The sequence below is a fragment of the Daphnia magna genome, linkage group LG9 (genome assembly GCF_020631705.1).
Source record: "Daphnia magna isolate NIES linkage group LG9, ASM2063170v1.1, whole genome shotgun sequence".
NCBI classification, from domain to species: Eukaryota; Metazoa; Arthropoda; class Branchiopoda; order Diplostraca; family Daphniidae; genus Daphnia; species Daphnia magna.
Genome location: NC_059190.1, coordinates 3906099 through 3932437, shown reverse-complemented (window position 1 = coordinate 3932437; position 26339 = coordinate 3906099). Strand labels below are relative to the sequence as shown.

Genomic DNA, 26339 nt, shown 5'->3' with positions numbered 1-26339 from the left:
TCTTCAATCCCTCTTGGAAGTTTAGCCTAGCAATAACCGGCTGAGTTAAATCTCTAGTTGCATAACCAAAAAATTGTGAAACCCTCTCACTCTGTTAGTTAAATCGAAGGCAACAGGGGCCCTTTCTCTACTCTCCGTCCGTGACTCTGCGAGCGAGATAGTTCAAGTCCCAACAACTTCCACCACCTATTCAATTCAAACATATTACATTCGGTCAACTATGTTGGGATGCGATTGGTGTGTTAACCTAATGGCATTCTACCTCCGGTGACGTTGAGTAAACTGCTACTGCTGCTGGAACTTCTGCAACTACTACTACTGCTGCTGCTGCTGCTCCCCCCCCCCCCCCCCCCCCGGGAAAGGGGGCTAATGCGGGCTACTGCCGTCATTGAACAATTAACTAAATGGTGGCATTGCGGCGACGGTGTTTTGACAGACACCGGGCTTTTTTTGGAATGAAATAATCTTGGGAGGGGGGAAGTATTAGTTAACTGTGTTAACGAGGATCAGTTTAAAAATGATAATTTCAAGAATGAGGCTCAGCAAAAATTGAAAGAAAAGCAACAAAAACACCGCAAAATGTCAAAATTGGTTGTGTAAAATGTTTATTAATGTGCAATATCAGTGTATCGATTTACACAGTGTAAGATATCCAGATGTAATACAAAAATTAAGTTGAAACCAAAATGTTTAAGCAAAATTTCTTATTTTCCGCGGGCTTACCAATGTAATTTGATGACTGATGCGGACAGTCAGGCCTCTAGTGGATGCCCGGTTTTTGCTTCAAAATTAGCAGACGAATCGTCAAAATCGGGTCTAGCGGACGACAGTCCGTAGACCTCCAGTTTATAGACCATGCTCTTACTCCACTAATGAAGGAGGACCATCGAGTGCATATGGCCTTTCTGGTTGAGAGACTACGGTTATTTCCTGTTTATGTCTAGGTGATCCTTCCGTTTCAGGTGAATGGGCTGTTACGGTTACAGATCCCGGTTCAGTTTCTGGTGTATGATCTGGGTAAAATCGGTTGATCTCGTAAAAGACTAAAGCGTGGAACATCCAAAAAAGAAATCTGACAACTCCTACAATTACTTCGCACATTTTTGAATTCGTTGCAATAACTGGAATGAAAATCAGTAAATAGAGAAGTTTCCATCTGTTGTGGCACCTGCTTTACACTTTCACTAACATAAAGGTGCACTCGCAATACACGAAAGGGATTGTTTTTGTAAATTGTTAACATTTTTACGAGTTGTAGCAAATAAAACGCCACTGGGTGTCAGCCTTCGAGATTTATGTGGGGCTGCGTGGGCCGGACAAACGATCGCCGCCTACAACATTTGTAAACAAACACAAAATAAAAGTTTAAAATGAACAAAAACACCAACAGACTTGAAATTTGCCCAGAAACGTAGTTTAATACGGCTAATCAAATAAAAAATAAATGAAAACGAAAAGTTCCCCAGTTTACCCGCGATAATTCTGCCCAATTTGCAGCCAATCACAAACCGGCGGGAACCATAAAAATTTGAATTTCGACCGAATAATAAATATATAAAATGAAGAAAAACACCAACAGAATTGAAAATTTGCCCAGTCACGTAGTTTAATACGGCGAATCGAATAAAAAATAAACGAAAACGAAAAGTTCCCCAGTTTACACGCGATAATTCCCCCCAAAATCAGCCAATAACAGAACGGCTGGAACCCCCAGGGAAACAATAAACAGTTTGGGGCCCATAACCACGGCATAGCCTTCCATCTTTACCAAAGTAAAATCTCTCAGGGATAATGAGTGTTGTGAAAGCATTCTAAATATTTTTACAAACACATTTTTCTAAAAATTACGCATCGATTAAACTTAATACTATAAGTACTGATGTAATTTCCCGATAGGGATTCTATCAAAATTACCTCATGTGGGTACTACACTGTACTACACCACCGATGCCGATTTTTCCGATGTTTTTCTCAATAGATGGCGTTTGCTGGAATATGGATTTTAACACAGGTTTGAGGGTAGTTCAGATACGTTTTCTCGTTTGTCGTGCTGCCGCTCCCTTACTAACGTTTTTGCAAAGCTGAGATAACGGCTGACTGGTTGGTCATGTTTTTTCAATTTTTTTGGTTGTTAATTACGCAGGAAATAAAATTAAATTCAATTTAGGATTTTTTCCGTCGTTAGATGGCGTTTAAAAAGGCTTGATTTTCTGTTGATAGGTGGCGTTTGGCGTGAAAAAATGAAGAAAGCAATTATTTCATTTAAATTTGGTACCTTCATTTTTTTCAATAATTTTTGAATAGTTTTATATTTGTTTTATAGGATACCAGAATTGTCATTAAAATTTGGTTCCTTCATTTTGTTCAACAACGTTTGATTGGTGCTGTATTTATTTGATAGGAAACCAGATGCGTCTCAGCTTTGAGAAACACGAGAATGATATCAATGAGATGAGCCGTCCATCGCTGCGGATTTTGCCTTGATTTCCAGCTTCTCATTTCATTTCCTTGCTCCGTTGTTTTGACAGTATTCGTACGAGGCCAATGTCGGTGAATACGAAGCGCAGGTGTCGGTCGTCTGGAATGGCGATCACTACGTCGGATCGCTGCCCGTCACGCTGTACAAATGCGACATTCTGGGATCGCATCGCGATCATGCCGACTGTTCGCTGTGCGTCACCCGCGCCAAAAAATATCGATGCGCCTGGTGCGGTTCCGTCTGCGCTTACAGCGAGGCCTGCCCGCTCACGGCCGCAACCGAATGTCCTCGCCCCCGCATTGATGTGGTACGTCCAAATACATTCAATGGCTTTCATTCAATCAATTAAAATTGGAATCGGATCGCTGTTTCAGATCAAGCCGCTGAGTGGGCCGATTGAAGGTGGCACTCTGGTGACGATTGAAGGCAGCAATCTTGGCCTGAAGGAGGAAGATGTCAAAGGAAAAATTCGCATCGGCGATATACCTTGCGAGCTGATCGATTATCAAGTTTCGGTCAAGATTATCTGCCGGACTGGGCCAGCTCCAGCTGAAATCGACGCACCCGTCATTATCGGCAATACGGCCGGCTACACTGAGTCGACCGTCAAGTATTTCTACAAGGTTCGTATTTTGAGTTTCCGTTTGAGGCGAGTCTCTCCTTTTGTGCGTGTAAACGACGGGCACGGGTGTTCGGTGTTGGACTTTTACGAGTAATGGCATCCGATACGGACGGCCATTAACCTCTAATGTTACCCCCACTCGGCGCGCATTGTAGTCGGATTTCTAGTCGCAATGCGAGTCCGACCTCGAGTTTCCATCGTTCTTCCATTGTTCATTCGGTCGTGTTTGTTTTTGTTTATCTTTCAATTTTTGCAATGTTCACTCGATTTCCTGTCGGCCCACATTTCCTTCGTGCTATTTCGTTCTATTTGTGATTTGTGATTTGTTTTTGTTTTGCAATGGGCAGGATTTGGAATTGCACAGCGTGTTCCCAACATTCGGACCTCAGAGCGGCGGCACGTTGTTGTCCATCACTGGATTCCACCTGAACATGGGCAGCAGCGTCTCGGCCTTCCTCGACGAATTGCCTTGTTTGGTGAACAGCAGCCACGCGTCCGGCACCCGGCTTCTGTGCACCAGCTCGCGCACGGCCGGTCCACGCACCATCGCCCAGTTGACTGTGACGATCGACAACGCCAAACGCGTTCTCGCCAAGAATCCGTTCAGCTACACCAAAGACCCCACCATCATGGAGGTCAAACCGTTGAGGAGCTTCGCCTCTGGCGGCCGGATTCTCTCGATGCACGGCACCAATCTCGATTCGATCCAGAAACCTCAAATGGCTGTTTACATGGATGACGGCATCACCGTTGCCAACGTCACGGTACGTAAAAAAGGAAAAGAGAGCCGCACTTCCCAAAAAAAAAAAATTTTCCACCCCCCCCCCCCAACCCAAACAAAAACACCCCCCCAAAAAAAAAAGAAAAAAAAAAAAAAAAAAGTTTTGTGGGGAGAAAAACCCCCCCCCCCCCCCCCCCCCCCCCCCCCCCCCCCCCCCCCCCCCCCCCCCCCCCCCCCCCGCTGGGAAAAAAAAAAAAAAAAAAAATATTTTTAACACACCCCCCCCCCCCCCCCCAAAAAAAAAAAAAAAAAAAAAAAAAAAAAAAAAAAAAAAAAAAAAAAAAAAAATAAATTATTTTTTTAAAAAAAAAAAAATGAGAGCAAACATTGAAAAACAAAACAAAACCAACAAAATAAAACAAAAATGTTTTAAAATCAAAATTCGAATCAGTAATAATTAGATCCATTGAAAGAAGAAAAGAACAGAGGCCAGCTCTCTGTTTCAGCCCACCATTTTCTCTCTCTTTTAAAAGAAAATTCATTTCGTTTGCATAACTCGATAATGATGAGGTTGATAAAAGAAGAAAAAAAATCAAAAATGCAAATGCGATTTTCTCTAACGCTTTCTTGCGCCTATTCAGGTGTGTCGAGTGGTAAGTGCTTCGCATATGGAGTGCCCATCCCCGCCCGTCGACTTTGAGGCGCTGATTAACGCCCGCCGGATGCAGCTGGCAGCCCTAACGGCAGCGCCGTCCTCGTCGCCGCTTTCCCGGCGCAAAAGGGCTGGCCTTCGTCCGCATCGCGACGTGCCGCGCTCCGTCACGTTGCGCATCGGCTTCCTGATGGACAATGTCGAATCGGTTCGCGACCTCAAGAAACATTTCCAGCAATTGCAATACGTGGAGGATCCGAGTTATTCGGCATTTATCGGCGCCAGCCTCGTCAAATTGTACAAAGGTGACACGTTGGTCATCGAAGGCGAGAATTTGAATTTGGCCAGCGACGAGACGGACGTCAACGTGACGATTGGGACGCGTTCGTGCAACGTCACCTCCTTGGCCGCCACACAACTGGTGTGCACCCCGCCCGAAGTGCAGCCGACGGGAACGGACGAGATTGGCATCAAGACGGAATCGGGTCTGCCGCTAGTGGTCGTCCGCGTCGGCCAGAATGTTCGCTTCCCCATCGGCTACCTGCAGTACGAAGTGGTTAAGCCGTACACGTTCCCGCCGGAAGCCATCGGCGGCATCACGGCCGGAGGTGTTTTGCTCGTTCTCGTCTCCATCGCTATTCTGCTCGTGTATCGGCGCAAATCGACCCAGGCCGAACGCGAATACAAGCGCATTCAGATCCAGATGGACACCCTCGAGAGCAACGTCCGCTCCGAATGCAAACAAGGTAAACACTAAACACTAAACACATCCCTCATTTTTATTTTTTCAAGTCAAAGTTCAAATTTTTTTTTTTTTTCTTCTTCTTCTTCTTCTTCTTCTTCTTCTTCTTCACAAAATCACACCATTTAATTGAAACTCATCTTGTCTAAATCACCGCTAAAAAAACAATGATGCACTCTGTGTGCCTGATTTTGTTACGCTGTCTTAAGATGTAGCACGTTTTGATGTTGGTTTGATTTTCTTGATTTTCGTACTTTTCTTTCGCCCTCTCCTTGGTACCGCCCTTTATACTGAACATTCCTTTATTTATTTGGCTGTCATTTATTTATTTATTTATTTTTTTTGTACTGTATTTCTTTATATATATATTCTATATATATATTGGCCCTGATTTTATTTGTCGTCTTGCTATGACGTTTTCCACAGCGTTTGCACAAATGTGCACGTGGGACTCGCGACGCACTGGTGGTGGTGGCGCCAATCTTCCTGGTATTGGCTTCATTTCTGGCTTCTTTTTTTTTTATTATTATTTTCTTATTTTTCATTTTATTGATTTATTTCGATTTATTCTTTCTTCTCTTTTTTTTTTTTTAATTTTATTAGTTTCTCTCCCCTCGTTCCTACCAGCCCGTGCAACCCCCCTCTACTTCTTCTTAATCCTTACTTTTCGTCCCCTTTTCATCCTTGGAGACGTTATGATGAGCTTCCTTCCTCTTTCTTTGGCCATCTCTCTCTTTTTTTCTTTTTCTTTTTTTTTTATTTTTACTTTGTATCTTCTCTGTTGCGCCGCCGTTTCCAGTTATATATCTCTTAAAGCTCTTTCTCATTCCGTCTCATCCAGCCACCCCCATCCTCACAATTCCGTTGATCTCTCTACCTTTTTCTCACATTCTCCAAGGCTATATATATATTATATATATACGCTAGTTTTGTTTGCTTTGTTTGTTTTTTTTACTGTATATGAAATAGTCAAGTGTTAGGCTATATCGTATATAAATAGTATAAAGAAAAAGAGAGAGTGTTGTCTTAAGTATACTGTATATCTAGATTAACAATTTTCTTTTTTTTTCCCATTCGCCCAATTCTTTTTTTTTTTTACAGCCTTTGCCGAACTCCAGACAGATATGACAGACTTGACGGCAGATTTGCAATCTCTTGGCACTCCGACGCTGGATCACAAGACGTACGTGATGAAAGTGTTTTTCCCAGGAGTTAACGACCATCCCATCCTGAACGATCCCAAGGTAAAAATAAGGAAAAAAAAAATGAAAATATATTTCGACGCAAAGCCGTAGAATGACGGACCGAATGTTTGGCTATTGCAATCAAAGCTTTGCACATCTTTGACCTGCCTTTTTTTTTTTCCTTTTTGTTACAGCGTCGCCTTACCGGACCGAGAACCAATTACGACGCGGCTATGATGCAGTTTGAACAGCTTATTTGCAATAAGCATTTCTTACTGACTTTCATCGAGACGCTCGAGTCTCAGAGAGATTTCAGCATCCGCGACAAGTAAGTCTCCCAGCCTTTCATTCGCTACACGGAATGTTTATGTATTTCAATGTTTTCTTTTCTTTTTGCTGTGTCCAGGGTTAACGTGGCATCTCTTCTGGTGGTGACACTAATGGGCAATATGGAATACGCCACAAGCGTGTTGCGATCGCTCCTCTTCCGGCTGATGGAGAAAGCCGTCAGCACGAAGCATCCGCAGCTGATGCTTCGTCGCACCGAGTCCGTCGTCGAAAAGATGCTCTCCAACTGGATGGCTCTCTCCATGTATCACTACCTCAAAGATCGAGCCGGACAGTCCATCTTTGTCCTGTTCAAAGCCATCAAGTACCAAGTGGAGAAGGGACCCGTCGATTCGATTACGCACGACGCTCGCTACTCGCTCTCGGAAGAGAGGCTCCTCCGCGAGCAGATCGATCACTCATTTGTGGTGAGTTTGTCTTGCGTTCCGTCTCTATAGTGATTTTCACTGTTGCTAATCCTCTCCTTTGGCCGCCCCTCGCCTACGCAATCCTATCTAGACGATTCATCTAGTTCAAGAGGATCACTACGAGAAGATCCCCTATCAGCCGTATCATGTAAGTGGGGCTTTATTCGATTTGGACATCAATCATTACGTCGCCGTTTCGTACGTTTCTCTCTATGCAACATAATAATAATACTCTTTCTTCTCGGTTTCGGCCCTTTCTCTTTCATTTGTCAACAGACGATCCCCTTGGCACCGGAAGAGCTTGAAGAGAAGATCCAGTGTCGCGTTCTCGATTGCGATACCATCAGTCAAGTGAAGCACAAAATACTCGATGCCCTTTACCGCCACACGCCTTTCTCACTGCGTCCAGCTGTTTACGAAGTCGATCTCGGTATGAACTTATGCAGTTGGGAATTTTCGACACGAAACCTGGATGTTTGCTAATTGAATATGTATTCGATTGTTGCAGAATGGCGACAGCTGCGCGGTAGCAGTGTCATCCTGTCTGACGAAGATGCCACCTCAAAAATCATGAACGGATGGAAGAAGCTCAACACCTTAGCTCATTATGGTGTCAAAGAATCGGCCGTCATGTCACTGGTGCCACGCAAAATGACCAACTGCACCATGACAAACGGCCATTGCAAATCGTCCTATCGCAACTGTAAGTCATACCTCCTGCCATTCAAATCGATTCAGACGATTCGAATTCAACCATTTCTTTTGGTTTGGCTTTTAAAGGTGTCAACGCTTATCACTTCAACTCGACCTTGACTCACGCCATCCTGCAGAACGGCAATAATGGAGGCGATCCGGAGAATGGAGTTAACCATCTGCAGACGTTTCATTTAGTACGACCTCCGATGGACGACACCAAGTCGAATGGCAAACAATGGTCGCCCAATGGACAGATGGACCGTACGCCGAAAGCCATCCCTGAAATTTTCCTCACGCGTCTCCTCTCAACTAAAGGCACAATCGAGAAGTACGTCGTCGATTTCTTCCGCACCATTCTGACAGTCGACGAGCACGTGCCGCCAGCCATCAAGTGGCTCTTTGACCTCCTCGACGAAGGAGCTCGCAAGCACAATATCACCGATCCCGAAGTGCTTCATGCCTGGAAATCCAATAGGTATAGCGATATATTTGAAAATCATTGCTCGGGACATATCAGTTATTTAATCAATGATTCTTTGGTTCTGTAATGTTTAGCTTGCCACTCCGATTCTGGGTCAATTTCATCAAGAATCCCGACTTTGTATTCGATATTTACAAGACCAACACTGTTGACTCCTGCCTGTCGGTTATCGCACAAACGTTCATGGATTCGTGCTCCACCACCGAGCACCGCCTGGGCAAAGACTCGCCTTCAAACAAACTTCTTTTCGCCAAGGACATACCAAAGTATGAATTGATTGACCTATTGCGTAAATCAAAAGAAAAAAAAAAAAAAGAATTCCTATTAATCTCGGCTTCTATTTTCAACCAATAGATTCCGCGAAATGGTATCGACGTTCTACCAAGACGTGTCGGATATGCCTCAGATACCCGACCAGGAAATGAACCAAACTATGCAGCAGCTGTCCATGTCGCATATCGGCGAATTTGATACAGTGGCCGCACTCAAAGAGCTCTACATCTACGTCAACAAATATCGCGTGCAGCTATTCGAAAATCTGGAGGAGGAAAATTATTGCCGCAAACTGCAACTCGCCCAACGTTTGGCCAACGTCGCCTGCGTTATGGAGGGCGAAGAAATTTCTGCCTGTTGATGACAATGACACACGAAACGCCGAAATCTTACGGCTCGTCGTCGAGAAATCCCTTTCTGATCTGTGATAAAAAGATATGGCAAGAAGAAGAAGAAAAAAAGAAGAAAATTAGAATGACGATATCGACGTGTGAGAAAACCTACGATATTCGCCCGCTCGTCAACTGCTAAGGGATATAATTTTGAAGCCGCCACAAGAGATAGAATAACTGTTTGAAAAATTGTGCCTCGATTGGTCTCTCTTCTTTCGAGATCGAATCCGGATTTGTTTTGTTTGGTCCCCTCACCTCGTTTATTTTTGTAACTGGATATCATTCGTTTTTTCCTCTCCATTTGTAGATTCTATGGCGCCGCATGATTCTTCTGCATGGACCTACCGGGTTCTTATCGCCTCTCCTTTTCTTCTGTAAGATCCCTATGCCCTGTAACTCCCTCGCAAACGTGAGCAGTTTAAAAGGATGTTCATTTTCATGTTAAATAATAATAATATGGGCCTGTTTATATGTCATTACATGCTGTGCACACAGAAACCCTCTCCATTCGTGGAAGCGGTGTTCCCTCCTTAATCATAGACCAAGCTTTTGAGTTTTTCAAATTGTATACACCTTGTCCTTTATGTTTCTCTCATTATTTTTAATTCAGATCATGTCTAATATTATATATATGAAATGGAAGAGAAAAACAACCATTGCGAATAAGCACGTGCGCATTATCGAGACAGGTGGAACATATTTTCCCCCCTATCCCCTGACTATGGAGTTGACTGTTGATTTTTCCCGAAATGATTCTGTGGCCTGTGTGCTTTGTACGTGCATATTTGCAAAAAAGTATGTATCACAAAATCGGAAAAAAAAAAAAATGTTTTTTTCTAGTCAGGTTCTGAAAGAAAAAAAAACTGCATTTGTTTTATTTCTACTGATTTTTTAGAAGGTATTTAATTGGGAATATGATAAAAAGATGTTCAAGATCGGACAGCCTTGCTTGAAATGAGCCATCGAATTGGTGTTCTAGTCAGAGATATGTATTAAACAGTTACTTGTTAAAGAAGAAAAACAAACAAAACACAATACACAAAAAACAAATTTCAGAATTCGCTTTTTTGTGCGAAGTTTGACCACAATTGTGGAACTGATTTTATGAAGTCGGTAATGTTACAACACTTTTCGATTGATGTCCCCAATTCGAATTTTTTCGAACTAAAATCCAAGTGGTTATTGCTAGATTCGGGCGGAGCGCGCTCTGAGCTTGAGCGAAAAAGGAGCGCGCTCGCGATTTTCACTGAGCGACGAGCGCAAGCCGCTCAATTAAAAAAAACGCGAGCTTGAGCTTGAGCGAAGATCTGCTGGGCGACTCGCTCGAACGCGAACGCCATCTATCAGTAAGCAATAAAAACATTTGGTCCAAACTTAGTGCGCTATCTATGAACACAATTTTTTTTTTGAAAAAGTACGCAACTGTACAGACGACACCCAAAATCGTCTTTTCAGGGACTCATTTTTGTTCCAAAACGTTCAAATTTATCGGACAGTAATTTTGACAAACTTGTGTTTTTGAAACAAAATGGAATATCTTTTCGAAACTGGCAACTTTGCCCATCAAAAACTAGCTAATAGCTAGCAAGTTGAACTCTTTTAACTTTTTTAAGTGTAGGAATCAGGAAATTGTAATACCTATAACCTACTGTGATCGCTTTTAAGATGAGTAAGAGGAGAAAATACAAGTTTTTGACAGAGATTTTTTTGTGTGAAGAGCGAGAGCGGAGGTTCTTCTCAACAGACGTTAAGACCTTCGATAAAAGGGCGAAAATAAGACTCCATAATAACTAGTGTTCTGTCATTGAACAATTTTGCTTTGTCCCTGGCTAATACAATCCTGGCTACATTCTTGTTTTCTATTACAGTCCTAATCAAAACTAACCCAGTTCTAACAAGCTACCCACGTTCCTCATAAGAAAGAACAAGCTCTGCAACACTCTCTCTCCAACCTTAACGAAACGATCGAGTCACCAAAGCTGCATTTTGTGCAAATTTATACTCGAATCGTCTCGGTGTGTTCTTCAAAACGGTCAAAATTTAGGGAGTAGAGAAGCCGGCGGCGGTTAAACGCAGGGTTATACCGCTTCGTCTTCCCACACCCATACATTTTGACCGTTTTGACCGTCAAAATGTAGGGAGTAGTGAAGCCGGCGGCGGTTAAACGCAGGGTTATACCGCTTCGTCTTCCCACCTCCATTCATTTTGACCGTTTTGACCGTCAAAATGTAGGGAGTAGAGAAGCCGGCGGCGGTTAAACGCAGGGTTATACCGCTTCGTCTTCCAACTCCCATACATTTTGACCGTTTTGTCCGTCGTTAAGGTTGGAGAGAGAGTGTTGCAGAGGTTGTTCTTTCTTTAGAGGAACGTAAGTAGCTTGTTAGAACTGGGTTAGTTTGATTAGGACTGTAATAGAAACAAGAATGTAGCCAGGATTGCATTAGCCAGGGACAAAGCACAATTGTTCAATGACAGAACACTAATTATTATGGAGTCTTATTTTCGCCCTTTTATCGAAGGTCTTAACGTCTGTTGAGAAGACCCTCCGCTCTCACTCTTCACACAAAAATCTCTGTCAAAAACTTGTATTTTCTCCTCTTACTCCTTTTAAAATCGATCACAGTAGGTTATAGGTATTACAATTTCCTGATTCCTACACTTAAAAAAGTTAAAAGAGTTCAACTTGCTAGCTATTAGCTAGTTTTTGATGGGCAAAGTTGCCAGTTTCGAAAAGATATTCCATTTTGTTTCAAAAACACAAGTTTGTCAAAATTACTATCCGAAAATTTGAACGTTTTGGAACAAAAATGAGTCCCACAGTGATGAAAAGATGATATTGGGTGTCGTCTGTACAGTTGCGTACTTTTTCAAAAAAAAAATTGTGCTCATAGATAGCGTCCCAAGTTTGGACCAAATGTTTTTATTGCTGACTGATAGATGGCGTTTGCGTTCGAGCGAGTCGCCCAGCAGATCTTCGCTCAAGCTCAAGCTCGCGTTTTTTTAAATTGAGCGGCTCGCGCTCGTCGCTCAGTGAAAATTGCGAGCGCGCGCCTTTTTCGCTCAAGCTCATAGCGCGCTACACCCGACTCTGGCAATAACCGCTTGGATTTTAGTTCGAAAAATTCGAATTGGGGACATCAATCGAAAAGGTCTTAACTTCTGTCGATAAGATCTCGAGCCTTTTTTTTGTAAGTTTTGGCTGTTCGACTCAACGTCTTTTTGGTGTTTTGCATCAGCTTAATCACACCGCTGTCTTGCGGGACTTTAGGCTTTCGAAATTCACACTTCTTCAGCCATCGTTTGAACCTAGACCCTGTCTTCTTCTCGGTGAAATCTGCGTCTTTTTGCGTGAGGTCCGTACTGCCTATCTCGTCAATATTCTCTACTAAGACGATACCGCTTGCTTCCGTTGAGTCTTCCTCCGAAGCAGTGAGGGCCTCAGAGAGCGCGTCCGCTTGCTCTTTAGCTGCTTGTTCTGCTTTAAGGGTGGCCTGGATTAGAGCCTCATTCTTTTGCAAAGCTAGTCGGTATTGCATCATCAGATCTTTTAATAGTTTTCTGCGACTTTTCTTCCGCCTGTTGCATCACCGCAATCGAGAGTGTTAAGTTCTTGTTTTCAGCCTCTAGGGCTTGTATCTTGGTTTGTAGTAGTTCATGCATTTCTGCACATGGTTGGTGGTTCACATCGACATTCGATTCCAATTGAGATGATGGGCGTCGAACAGAACTCTCTGATATGCCTAGATCTATTTGGGTTTCCAGTAGCCCGTTGCATTCACGGCGTTCTTTGATTAATTCTCCTGCTTGTTGGTCTGAAAGCGAGGTCGCTTTACAGCTCTCCATCATCCTCTCGCTTTCTGTGCGCAGGGTTTCAAGCTCTTTGCGGAATTCAATAGTTTCGTACTCTTTCGCGGCGAGAGTTTCGCGCAAATTGTTCATTTCCTTATTGGTTGTCTCAAGGTCAGTTTTTACCAGACTATTTTTCTCCAATAGTCGCTGGTTTTCGGTCTGTAGCCGACCTAGTTTCTTCTTTAAGTCTTCATTACTTTCGCTGAGTTTGAGCTCGCTCAAATGCCAATCAGATTTTCGTTTACGAACAGATCCGTTCAGTCTTTCCATGTCGATCTTTATTTCTTTGTTTTGTTTTTCTAATTCGGCGCTAAGCGCTTTGAATTTTGCAAGCTCATCACGTAGTTGATCATTCTCAAGTATTTTGTCATGTATGGTCTTATGTTGGCTGATTCTAGATCAGATTTTAGCCAAGCTGTGGTTGACAGGTGTTTTTCCACCAAAGATTTCTCTTCTTCTGCAGCCTGCTCGGCAACTTCCTTTGCATGCATCAAGTTGCGCTGTTTTGAATACAAAGAATTCAGCTTTGCTTTCAAAATCTCTTTGTCATCCATCAGCTTTAATTCCGTTTCCCTCAAAGATGCAACCTGCTCTTTAAGATCTTCGTTTTCCTCGCGGACGGAAGATTCTTCTTGTTGCTTAGTTTTCAAATCGTGTAACTCGGCTTTCAGGTTATCCATAAGATACAGTTTTGCATTGAGTGTTTCGATCGCTGAATCAAGGGTTACTGTCAGAGAATGGTTATCTTTGCTGACGCGATGAAGTTCGGCTGTTTTTAAGGCAAGATCGTTTTGGTATTCTTCTTGCAAAGTTGACAGTTTTTTCGTTAAATCTGCATTCTCCTTAATTAGGTTGAACTCACTTGATTGACAATCCAATTGCCATTTCATGGCAGTCGCGCGCAAAGATGATGCTCTCTCTGTTGTTCCTTTATTGACACGGGGTGAAGATTTCGATATGCCATGATAATTCTTTGGCGCCTCAGGTAGTTCGTTTTGCAACTGAGAAATGCCAACTGCCGTGCTTTGGAGAACCTCATTGGCGGTTTTCAGGTTCGATTCGAGAATTTGATTTCTAGTTTGTTCAAATACTGAAAGTTTATGGAGAAGGTCTTTATTTTCATTCTTTGCGGCCTCTAAGTTTCTTTGCAGGTCAGTAACCTCATTTCTAAGCTGAGTCTCGATGAGCCGACGCTGTTGTTCCTGCTCAAATACATTAGTCCGCATGGAAGCTACTTCTTGTTTGAGTTCTTCATTTTCGTACTGCATCTCCTCCAAGCCCGTCATGATAAAACTTAATTGTTGAAATTTCTGCTGAAAATGGTAAATTTCTTTACGCATTTCTTGGTGTTCTTCTTCGAGTATTTCAACATAGTCTTCGATTCTATTATCGGTCGCCGTGGAATGATGGAGTTTCGTGTGTTCAGGATCGTTACATGAAGGAGGACCATCGAGAGCAGATGGCCTTTCTGGTTGAGAGACTACGGTTATTTCCTGGTTATGTCTAGGTGATCCTTCCGTTTCAGGTGAATGGGCTGTTACGGTTACAGATCCCGGTTCAGTTTCTGGTGTATGATCTGGGTAAAATCGGTTGATCTCATAAAAGATAAAAGCGTGGAACATCCAAAAAAGAAATCTGGCAACTCCTACAATTACTTCGCACATTTTTGAATTCGTTGCAATAACTGGAATGAAAATCAGTAAATAGAGAAGTTTCCATCTGTTGTGGCACCTGCTTTACACTTTCACTAACATAAAGGTGCACTCGCAATACACGAAAGGGATTGTTTTTGTAAATTGTTAACATTTTTACGAGTTGTAGCAAATAATGAGTGTTGTGAAAACATTCTAAATATTTTTACAAACACATTTTTCTAAAAATTACGCATCGATTAAACTTAATACTATAAGTACTGATGTAATTTCCCGATAGGGATTCTATCAAAATGACCTCATGTGGGTACTACACTGTACTACACCACCGATGCCGATTTTTCCGATGTTTTTCTCAATAGATGGCGTTTGCTGGAATATGGATTTTTATCACAGGTTTGAGGGTAGTTCAGATACGTTTTCTCGTTTGTCGTGCTGCCGCTCCCTTACTAACGTTTTTGCAAAGCTGAGATAACGGCTGACTGGTTGGTCATGTTTTTGCGATTTTTTTGGTTGTTAATTACGCAGGAAATAAAATAAAATTCAATTTAGGCTTTTTTCCCGTCGTTAGATGGCGTTTAAAAAGGCTTGATTTTCTGTTGATAGGTGGCGTTTGGCTTGAAAAAATGAAGAAAGCAATTATTTCATTTAAATTTGGTACCTTCATTTTTTTCAATAATTTTTGAATAGTTTTATATTTGTTTTATAGGATACCAGAATTGTCATTAAAATTTGGTTCCTTCATTTTGTGCAACAACGTTTGATTGGTGCTGTATTTATTTGATAGGAAACCAGATGCGTCTCAGCTTTGAGAAACACGAGAATGATATCAATGAGATGAGCCGTCCATCGCTGCGGATTTTGCCTTGATTTCCAGCTTCTCATTTCATTTCTTTGCTCCGTTGTTTTGACAGTATTCGTACGAGGCCAATGTCGGTGAATACGAAGCGCAGGTGTCGGTCGTCTGGAATGGCGATCACTACGTCGGATCGCTGCCCGTCACGCTGTACAAATGCGACATTCTGGGATCGCATCGCGATCATGCCGACTGTTCGCTGTGCGTCACCCGCGCCAAAAAATATCGATGCGCCTGGTGCGGTTCCGTCTGCGCTTACAGCGAGGCCTGCCCGCTCACGGCCGCAACCGAATGTCCTCGCCCCCGCATTGATGTGGTACGTCCAAATACATTCAATGGCTTTCATTCAATCAATTAAAATTGGAATCGGATCGCTGTTTCAGATCAAGCCGCTGAGTGGGCCGATTGAAGGTGGCACTCTGGTGACGATTGAAGGCAGCAATCTCGGCCTGAAGGAGGAAGATGTCAAAGGAAAAATTCGCATCGGCGATATACCTTGCGAGCTGATCGATTATCAAGTTTCGGTCAAGATTATCTGCCGGACTGGGCCAGCTCCAGCTGAAATCGACGCACCCGTCATTATTGGCAATACGGCCGGCTACACTGAGTCGACCGTCAAGTATTTCCTACAAGGTTCGTATTTTGAGTTTCCGTTTGAGGCGAGTCTCTCCTTTTGTGCGTGTAAACGACGGGCACGGGTGTTCGGTGTTGGACTTTTTCGAGTAATGGCATCCGATACGGACGGCCATTAACCTCTAATGTTACCTCCAATCGGGCGCGCATTGTAGTCGGATTTCTAGTCGCAATGCGAGTCCGACCTCGATTTTCCATCGTTCTTCCATTGTTCATTCGGTCGTGTTTGTTTTTGTTTATCTTTCAATTGTTGCAATGTTCACTCGATTTCCTGTCGGCCCACATTTCCTTCGTGCTGTTTCGTTCTATTTGTGATTTGTGATTTGTTTTTGTTTTGCAATGGGCAGGATTTGGAATTGCACAGCGTGTTCCCAACATTCGGACCTCAGAGCGGCGGCACGTTGTTGTCCATCACTGGATTCCACCTGAACATGGGCAGCAGCGTCTCGGCCTTCCTCGACGAATTGCCTTGTTTGGTGAACAGCAGCCACGCGTCCGGCACCCGGCTTCTGTGCACCAGCTCGCGCACGGCCGGTCCACGCACCATCGCCCAGTTGACTGTGACGATCGACAACGCCAAACGCGTTCTCGCCAAGAATCCGTTCAGCTACACCAAAGACCCCACCATCATGGAGGTCAAACCGTTGAGGAGCTTCGCCTCTGGCGGCCGGATTCTCTCGGTGCACGGCACCAATCTCGATTCGATCCAGAAACCTCAAATGGCTGTTTACATGGATGACGGCATCACCGTTGCCAACGTCACGGTACGTAAAAAAGGAAATGAGAAGTTGTAATTTTTAAAAGAAAACAAAATTGAAAAACAAAACAAACTAAACAAAATAAAACAAAATTGTTTTAAAATCAAAAAATTCGAATCAGTAATAATTAGATCCATTGAAAGAAGAAAAGAACAGAGGCCAGCTCTCTGTTTCATTTCAGCCCACCATTCTCCTCTCTTTTTAAAAAAAAATTCATTTCGTTTGCATAACTCGATAATGATGAGGTTGATAAAAGAAGAGAAAAAATCAAAAATGCAAATGCGATTTTCTCCTTTATTGCTTTCTTGCGCCTATTCAGGTAGTGTCGAGTCGATGTGCTTGGAGTGCCCATCCCCGCCCGTCGACTTTGAGGCGCTGATTAACGCCCGCCGGATGCAGCTGGCAGCCCTAACGGCAGCGCCGTCCTCGTCGCCGCTTTCCCGGCGCAAAAGGGCTGGCCTTCGTCCGCATCGCGACGTGCCGCGCTCCGTCACGTTGCGCATCGGCTTCCTGATGGACAATGTCGAATCGGTTCGCGACCTCAAGAAACATTTCCAGCAATTGCAATACGTGGAGGATCCGAGTTATTCGGCATTTATCGGCGCCAGCCTCGTCAAATTGTACAAAGGTGACACGTTGGTCATCGAAGGCGAGAATTTGAATTTGGCCAGCGACGAGACGGACGTCAACGTGACGATTGGGACACGTTCGTGCAACGTCACCTCCTTGGCCGCCACACAACTGGTGTGCACCCCGCCCGAAGTGCAGCCGACGGGAACGGACGAGATTGGCATCAAGACGGAATCGGGTCTGCCGCTAGTGGTCGTCCGCGTCGGCCAGAATGTTCGCTTCCCCATCGGCTACCTGCAGTACGAAGTGGTTAAGCCGTACACGTTCCCGCCGGAAGCCATCGGCGGCATCACGGCCGGAGGTGTTTTGCTCGTTCTCGTCTCCATCGCTATTCTGCTCGTGTATCGGCGCAAATCGACCCAGGCCGAACGCGAATACAAGCGCATTCAGATCCAGATGGACACCCTCGAGAGCAACGTCCGCTCCGAATGCAAACAAGGTAAACACTAAACACTAAACACTAAACACATCCCTCATTTTTATTTTTTCAAGTCAAAGTTCAAATTTTTTTTTTTCTTCTTCTTCTTCTTCTTCTTCTTCTTCTTCACAAAATCACACCATTTAATTGAAACTCATCTTGTCTAAATCACCGCTAAAAAAACAATGATGCACTCTGTGGGCCTGATTTTGTTACGCTGTCTTAAGATGTAGCACGTTTTGATGTTGGTTTGATTTTCTTGATTTTCGTACTTTTCTTTCGCCCTCTCCTTGGTACCGCCCTTTATACTGAACATTCCTTTATTTATTTGGCTGTAATTTATTTATTTATTTTTTTTTTGTACTGTTTTTCTTTATATATATATTCTATATATATATATATTCTATATATATATATATATATATATATATATATCTGTATATATATATATCTGTATATATATATATTTATATATATATAACCCTGATTTTATTTGTCGTCTTGCTGTGACGTTTTCCACAGCGTTTGCACAAATGTGCACGTGGGACTCGCGACGCACTGGTGGTGGTGGCGCCAATCTTCCTGGTTTTGGCTTCATTTCTGGCTTCTTTTTTTTATTATTATTTTCTTATTTTTCATTTTATTGATTTATTTCGATTTATTCTTTCTTCTCTTTTTTTTTTATTTTTTTATTTTATTAGTTTCTCTCCCCTCGTTCCTACCAGCCCGTGCAACCCCCCTCTACTTCTTCTTAATCCTTACTTTTCGTCCCCTTTTCATCCTTGGAGACGTTATGATGAGCTTCCTTCCTCTTTCTTTGGCCATCTCTCTCTTTTTTTCTTTTTTTTTTTTTTTTTTTTACTTTGTATCTTCTCTGTTGCGCCGCCGTTTCCAGTTATATATCTCTTAAAGCTCTTTCTCATTCCGTCTCATCCAGCCACCCCCATCCTCACAATTCCGTTGATCTCTCTACCTTTTTCTCACATTCTCCAAGGCTATATATATATTATATATATACGCTAGTTTTGTTTGCTTTGTTTGTTTTTTTTTACTGTATATGAAATAGTCAAGTGTTAGGCTATATCGTATATAAATAGTATAAAGAAAAAGAGAGAGTGTTGTCTTAAGTATACTGTATATCTAGATTAACAATTTTCTTTTTTTTTCCCATTCGCCCAATTCTTTTTTTTTTTTACAGCCTTTGCCGAACTCCAGACAGGTATGACAGACTTGACGGCAGATTTGCAATCTCACTTGGCACTCCGACGCTGGATCACAAGACGTACGTGATGAAAGTGTTTTTCCCAGGAGTTAACGACCATCCCATCCTGAACGATCCCAAGGTAAAAATAAGAAAAAAAAAAAAAATGAAAATATATTTCGACGCAAAGCCGTAGAATGACGGACCGAATGTTTGGCTATTGCAATCAAAACTTTTAAAATTTTTTACCCCCTTTTTTTTTTTTTTTTTTGTGGTCCCCCTCCCGGCCCGCCAGAACCAATTACGACGCGGCTATGATGCAGTTTGAACAGCTTATTTGCAATAAGCATTTCTTACTGACTTTCATCGAGACGCTCGAGTCTCAGAGAGATTTCAGCATCCGCGACAAGTAAGTCTCCCAGCCTTTCATTCGCTACACGGAATGTTTATGTATTTCAATTGTTTTCTTTTTTTTTTCTTTTTTCCTGGTTTACGTGGCCCCCCTTCTTGGGGTTTACACTAATGGGCAATATTGAATACGCCACAAGCGTGTTGCGATCGCTCCTCTTCCGGCTGATGGAAAAAACGTAAAAAAAGCTGATTCCGCAGCTGATGCTTCGTCGCACCGAGTCCGTCGTCGAAAAGATGCTCTCCAACTGGATGGCTCTCTCCATCTATCACTTTAGACCTCAAAGATCGAGCCGGAAAGCCCATCTTTTTCCTGTTAAAAGCCAAAAAACACAGGGGGGGGAAGGGACCCGTCGATTCGATTACGCACGACGCTCGCTACTCGCTCTCGGAAGAGAGGCTCCTCCGCGAGCAGATCGATCACTCATTTGTGGTGAGTTTGTCTTGCGTTCCGTCTCTATAGTGATTTTCACTGTTGCTAATCCTCTCTTTTGGCCCCCCCCCCCCACCCAACCCCATCTAGACGATTCATCTAGTTCAAGAGGATCACTACGAGAAGATCCCCTATCAGCCGTATCATGTAAGTGGGGCTTTATTCGATTTGGACATCAATCATTACGTCGCCGTTTCGTACGTTTCTCTCTATGCAACATAATAATAATACTCTTTCTTCTCGGTTTCCCCCCCTTTTTTTTCATTTGTCAACAGACGATCCCCTGGGCACCGGAAGAGCTTGAAGAGAAGATCCAGTGTCGCGTTCTCGATTGCGATACCATCAGTCAAGTGAAGCACAAAATACTCACAAGATGCCCTTTACCGCCACACGCCTTTCCTCCCTGCGTCCAGCTGTTTACGAAGTCGATCTCGGTATGAACTTATGCAGTTGATAATTTTCGACACGAAACCTGGATGTTTGCTAATTGAATATGTATTCGATTGTTGCAGAATGGCGACAGCTGCGCGGGTAGCAGTGTCATCCTGTCTGACGAAGATGCCACCTCAAAAATCATGAACGGATGGAAGAAGCTCAACACCTTAGCTCATTATGGTGTCAAAGAATCGCGGTCATGTCACTGGTGCCACGCAAAATGACCAACTGCACCATGACAAACGGCCATTGCAAATCGTCCTATCGCAACTGTAAGTCATACCTCCCTGCCATTCAAATCGATTCAGACGATTCGAATTCAACCATTTCTTTTGGTTTGGCTTTTAAAGGTGTCAACGCTTATCACTTCAACTCGACCTTGACTCACGCCATCCTGCAGAACGGCAATAATGGAGGCGATCCGGAGAATGGAGTTAACCATCTGCAGACGTTTCATTTAGTACGACCTCCGATGGACGACACCAAGTCGAATGGCAAACAATGGTCGCCCAATGGACAGATGGACCGTACGCCGAAAGCCATCCCTGAAATTTTCCTCACGCGTCTCCTCTCAACTAAAGGCACAATCAAAAAAGTACGTCGTCGATTTCTTCCGCACCATTCTGACAGCGACGAGCACGGCCCCCCCCAACAAGGCCCCCTCTCCCCCCCGGGTCGACGAGCACGTGCCGCCAGCCATCAAGGGGCTCTTTTCCCCCCCCCACGAAGGGGCCCCAAAAAACATTATCACCGATCCCGAAGTGCTTCATGCCTGGAAATCCAATAGGTATAGCGATATATTTGAAAATCATTGCTCGGGACATATCAGTTATTTAATCAATGATTCTTTGGTTCTGTAATGTTTAGCTTGCCACTCCGATTCTGGGTCAATTTCATCAAGAATCCCGACTTTGTATTCGATATTTACAAGACCAACACTGTTGACTCCTGCCTGTCGGTTATCGCACAAACGTTCATGGATTCGTGCTCCCACCACCGAGCACCGCCTGGGCAAAGACTCGCCTTCAAACAAACTCCTTAAACAAACTGCTTTTCATTCGCCAAGGACATACCAAAAATGAATTGATTGACCTATTGCGTAAATCAAAAGAAAAAAAAAAAAAATTCCTATTAATCTCGGCTTCTATTTTCAACCAATAGATTCCGCGAAATGGTATCGACGTTCTACCAAGACGTGTCGGATATGCCTCAGATACCCGACCAGGAAATAACCAAACTATGAACCAAAAATGCAGCAGCTGTCCATGTCGCATATCGGCGAATTTGATACAGTGGCCGCACTCAAAGAGCTCTACATCTACGTCAACAAATATCGCGTGCAGCTATTCGAAAATCTGGAGGAGGAAAATTATTGCCGCAAACTGCCAACTCGCCCAACGTTTGGCCAACGTCGCCTGCGTTATGGAGGGCGAAGAAAAAATTTCTGCCTGTTGATGACAATGACACACGAAACGCCGAAATCTTACGGCTCGTGCGAGAAATCCCTTTCTGATCTGTGATAAAAAAAAAGGGAAAAAAAAAAAAGAAAAAAAAAAGAAAAAAAAAAAAAAAAAAAAAAAAAAAAAAAAAAAAAAAAAAAACCCCCCCCCCCCTCCCCAAAAAAAAAAAAAAATATTAAAAACCCAAAAAAAAAATAGAATAACTGTTTGAAAAATTGTGCCTCGTTGGGTCTCTTTTTTTTCGAGATCGAATCCGGATTTGTTTTGTTTGGTCCCCCCCCCCCGTTTATTTTTGTAACTGGATATCATTCGTTTTTTCCTCCCCATTTGTAGATTCTATGGCGCCGCATGATTCTTCTGCATGGACCTACCGGGTTCTTATCCCCTCTCCTTTTTTTCTGTAAGATCCCTATGCCCTGTAACTCCCTCACAAACGTGAGCAGTTTAAAAGGATGTTCATTTTCATGTTAAATAATAATAATATGGGCCTGTTTATATGTCATTACATGCTGTGCACACAGAAACCCTCTCCATTCGTGGAAGCGGTGTTCCCTCCTTAATCATAGACCAAGCTTTTGAGTTTTTCAAATTGTATACACCTTGTCCTTTATGTTTCTCTCATTATTTTTAATTCAGATCATGTCTAATATTATATATATGAAAAGGAAGAGAAAAACAACCATTGCGAATAAGCACGTGCGCATTATCGAGACAGGTGGAACATATTTTCCCCCTCCCCCCGACTATGGAGTTGACTGTTGATTTTTCCCGGAAATGATTCTGCAGTTGGAACCTGTGTGTTTTTTAGGGTTATTTTTTAAAAAAAATATTTTTAAAAAATTAAAAAAAAAAAATTTTTTTTTTTTTTCTGAAAGAAAAAAAAACTGCATTTGTTTTATTTCTACTGATTTTTTAAGAAGGTATTTAATTGGGAATATGATAAAAAAAGGTTCAAGATCGGACAGCCTTGCTTGAAATGAGCCATCGAATTGGTGTTCTAGTCAGAGATATGTATTAAACAGTTACTTGTTAAAGAAGAAAAACAAACAAAACACAAAAAACAATTTTCAGAATTCGTTTTTTTTGTGCGAAGTTTGACCACAATTGTGAAACTGATTTTATTAAGTCGGTAATGTTACAACACTTTTCGATTGATGTCCCCAATTCGAATTTTTTCGAACTAAAATCCAAGCGGTTATTGCTTGATTTTTTCTTTTGCTTTACATATGATTCAAACTCAAATTTGGTAGTTTATTAAGTTTGGACTCGACAAGACAGCAAGTAGTTAAACTACTTGCTCTATAAAGCATTTTGTTACTAAAGCAAAGTTGCATTCTATGAATTCCATATTCTCTTTAGAACCAAACCAATTGTCGACTAATTTTAGTAAGACCCCTGCTAAAATTATAGAGCCTCCAGAATTCGACCGCATGCTCTATTATTTAAATACTGTTGACCAAAAGCAATTTGAAATTCCCCTCCCCCTCTTTTTTTTAAACAAAACAAAAAAAAAAAAAGATATAAAAACCATTTTTATTTTTTTTTTTAATTTTTTTGGAGAGTCCACATTCGTATATGCAACGACTATGAATACATAAATATATAGCAGGGAAATATTCATTTTAGAACGAGGACTGCAAACGATAAAACAAAATCTAGTTGTCCGATCATCGAGCTTGATTATCAAAACCATCTTAGCTAAAAGTACTTTGGTGGCTCAGTGTAGTAAGCTGGAGCTACGTAAGTGGTTGTGTAGTACTCGGCTTTCTTGGTGTAATACTCCGGGACAGCAGTAGTGTAGTATTCAGCGGCCTTTGTGGTAGTATAGTATTGGGGAGCTTCGGTGTAGTAGACTGGAGCAGCATAGGTAGTGGTGTAGTACTTTGGGGCTTCTGTATTAGTAGCTTGGCGCAGCATATAGGTTGTGGTGTATTCAGGAGCCTTTGTAGTGTAATACTTTGGGGCCTCAGTCTGGTAGTAGCTCGGAGCCGAGTAATATTTGGGGGCCTCAGTGTAGTAAGCTGGAGCAGCGTACGTCGTTGTGTAGTATTCAGCAGCCTTTGTTGTATAGTAAGACGGAGCAGCATAAGTTGGGGTGTAGTAGGTAGATTGCACATAGTACGACGGAGCAGCCGTGCTGTAAAAGCTTGGTTCAAAGTAATATTTTGGAGCTTCGGTGTAGTACGTAGGCTCAGTATAGGAAGACGGTGAAGCTTCAGTGTAGCATGTCGCAGCGACGTAATTTATGGCTGCTTCTGTTGACGTGTAGTAGGCAACTGTAGTAGTGGTGTAGCTGGGGGCAGCATAATAGTTGCGAGCTTCGGCATAGTAGCTTGGTGTAGCGTAAGTCGTTGTGTAGTACTCCGGTGCCTTCGTTGTGTAGTATTTGGCAGCCTCGGTGTAGTAGATTGGGGTAGCGTATGTTGTTGTGTAATAGGATGCTGTAGTGTAATACTCAGCCGCTTTGGTCGTGTAGTACTTGGGTGTCTCGGTCTAGTAACTGTGGGCAGCATATAATGTCGAGTAATGCTCGGCCTTCTTCGTTGTGTAGTACTCGGAGCTTTGGTGGTGTAGTAGGTGGGGGCAGCATACGTCGTGGTGTAGTAAGGCGCCGGAGTGGTGTAGTATCCAGAAGACGACGAGCCCATTGGTCCACCCATGGCCTCTTCATTCATCAGCGAAACAACAGCCAACAGCAGCATCGCGCCGTAGTTAGCTGAAACAAGATAATACACACATTTAAATTCCTTAATTCACCTGAATGCTGCGCAAGTACACACAAATTCATTACAATTGATTGATGATATTAAGATTGATCTCAGTTTCAATTTTTACGATTCGATTTTTTAAATAGTTCAATAAAACGTCAAATTATCCATAACTGAAAGGCTGGAAAACACGATGTGAAATGCAACTGATGACAGATGTTGTTCTGCTGTTGCCCTGTCCAAGTTACTCACTAATACACTGAATCGAAACACATGTGTCTTTTCATTTTATATGACGCCAAAGTCACCTTGTTTTGATTCATTAGCCCTGTGGTTACGACACGCGCACCTGGCAGGCAGTGACGTAACAGCCAACATCCTTACCCGCCCCCACCTTTTGGCTTTGCGCTTTTGTTGTCGTGAGACGCGTTGGAGGGACGCATTATTCGCGAATTAACACTGTATGCTGATTCATTATGAAAAATAAGAGGATAACGTCAACACCAATCTTTATTTAAAGCATTATGCACAAGAGAAATTGTGTAAAACTTGTTCCTACAGAATCGTAACGTGATCATTAAAACTAGTTTAACGCTTATTTCTCTAAACCCGTGTTGCAAGAATGTGTGCTCTTACTGATGAATTTCCTATGATTTGACTTTCGACAACGAAACAAAGAAATCACAAAAGATATGACTGGTGTAACGACTAACGAATGATGTAATCTTTTCCTTTCCCTAGTTGTCATTACAATAAAAACGTCCTGTATGGTCATTCTCGGAGATGAATCGTTTGCGCCATCCACGATGTCAGCTCTTTTCAACAACATGGTAAAACTCAAGGTAGTAGAACGGAAATTTATGCAAAAAAAGCGCGAGATGTCTTCAAAGTTCAGATTGCTCACAAGTCCAAATACTCTTTGCTACCCTGGACTTGATCGTCTCGACCAGATTCTTCTAAATTTATTCTAGAAAATTGAGTTTACTTTGGTGGCAGTACCGGTACGTTAGCTACTGGTAGTTACTGTAATGCGGCGTCGTCTTTAAAGATGGAGCGCCAATGCTAAGGCAAACAGTGACGGATGGAGAAAAAGCTGTCGGATGAGTCCTATTTAAACAAGACTTTTTGTGCTAAAGAGCGAAGGGAACATTAACAAAGGGAAAAAAAAACCAAGAAAACGGAATTGAGAGAAAGAAAGTATCTCTTCGACGTATTTAATCTGAGGATTTCCGATATCTGATCAAAAAAAGAAAAAAAAGAGTTCGTATTTCCGATATGCATGTGACGTGCAATGTCCCACTACGTGAATGCTAGCCATTACGACAGGCCGAATGCCGGTTGCAGGGTTCCGTAATAGCGTAGTCAGAGGTAGTGGAACGTCACTAAAGCGTAGCATAGGACGCACCAGAGGGAAACTCCACTCATTGGAACCGTGATGGTCTCGTGAGATATGAACGGCGGACCCACACCTGTACCACGAGATGATCACCACGGCTCCAATAGAGTGTGACACACGCAAGTCTTATATACTTGAATATTTTGCACGAAAACTGCGTTTGTAAGAAGTTGCGGGAGTCCCGCACAATGATGCGTTTTTACTTTTTTTTTATTAATTTCCCAAAAAATCCTTTAATGAACTTTATTTGGTTTTTTGTGCTGATTCAGAATATATGCACAATTTGTAAATTGGCCAATAACATCTTTTGTTTTTTCACGATAACTGATGGTTCCTATCTCTAATGCATATGTTCGCTATCCACTTGTTTCTTCATATTCACCGACCTTTTATTTTAGATTATTGGTTTTTGTAGTCACACTAATGTAATGGAACGGTCGGTTTGAACCATATGTGCTTAGAACAATATTGAAACGCTCTGACACTTGAGCTATTGAGCATGTTT

General features: G+C 42.6%; 3 protein-coding genes and 1 pseudogene across 4 annotated transcripts in view; 2 read left to right on the top strand and 2 right to left on the bottom strand.

The window, feature by feature from the left end:
- LOC116930425 (plexin-B) overlaps positions 1-9863 on the top strand; it is a 54127-nt gene extending 44264 nt beyond the window's left edge. The window contains exons 10-23 of one of the 2 annotated variants that reach the window (XM_045179257.1): positions 2529-2786; positions 2854-3102; positions 3449-3865; positions 4464-5220; positions 5643-5705; positions 6318-6460; positions 6595-6728; positions 6807-7155; positions 7247-7303; positions 7432-7585; positions 7664-7858; positions 7936-8326; positions 8407-8598; positions 8687-9863. In XM_045179257.1, the coding sequence (XP_045035192.1) occupies positions 2529-2786; positions 2854-3102; positions 3449-3865; positions 4464-5220; positions 5643-5705; positions 6318-6460; positions 6595-6728; positions 6807-7155; positions 7247-7303; positions 7432-7585; positions 7664-7858; positions 7936-8326; positions 8407-8598; positions 8687-8966 (3639 nt within the window). In that variant the 3' untranslated portion in view covers positions 8967-9863. The remainder of the gene's footprint in view (positions 1-2528; positions 2787-2853; positions 3103-3448; positions 3866-4463; positions 5221-5642; positions 5706-6317; positions 6461-6594; positions 6729-6806; positions 7156-7246; positions 7304-7431; positions 7586-7663; positions 7859-7935; positions 8327-8406; positions 8599-8686) is intronic. The other variant, XM_045179258.1, reaches the window with a different exon arrangement.
- Positions 9864-13145: 3282 nt separating this feature from the next.
- On the bottom strand, positions 13146-14550 carry LOC123475933 (coiled-coil domain-containing protein 89-like). Its single transcript, XM_045179173.1, has one exon. It carries the CDS (start codon positions 14508-14510, stop codon positions 13146-13148), a length of 1365 nt encoding a protein of 454 aa, XP_045035108.1. The 5' UTR covers positions 14511-14550.
- A 310-nt stretch (positions 14551-14860) lies between these two features.
- Positions 14861-21790, top strand: LOC123475932 (annotated as a pseudogene).
- Positions 21791-23292: 1502 nt separating this feature from the next.
- LOC116930426 (extensin-2-like) lies at positions 23293-24518 on the bottom strand. The gene is made up of 3 exons (XM_045179172.1): positions 24488-24518; positions 24292-24446; positions 23293-24223 (listed from the first exon to the last, which is right to left on the bottom strand). The coding sequence occupies exons 1-3, from the start codon at positions 24516-24518 to the stop codon at positions 23429-23431; spliced, it is 981 nt and encodes a 326-aa protein (XP_045035107.1). The 3' UTR covers positions 23293-23428.
- Positions 24519-26339: the final 1821 nt, after the last annotated feature.

What these genes read in the sequence shown, in the direction of transcription:
- LOC123475933 (XM_045179173.1), bottom strand. Translation starts at nt 14,510, where the DNA reads ATGTGCGAAGTAATTGTAGGAGTTGCCAGATTTCTTTTTTGGATGTTC.
- LOC116930426 (XM_045179172.1), bottom strand. Translation starts at nt 24,518, where the DNA reads ATGAATTTGTGTGTACTTGCGCAGCATTCAG. An exon ending in TGTACTTGCGCAGCATTCAG is followed by an intron (nt 24,447 to 24,487) that starts GTGAATTAAGGA and finishes ATCTTGTTTCAG; the next exon opens with CTAACTACGGCGCGATGCTG. An exon ending in CCACCTACTACACCACCAAA is followed by an intron (nt 24,224 to 24,291) that starts GCTCCGAGTACT and finishes CACAGTTACTAG; the next exon opens with ACCGAGACACCCAAGTACTA.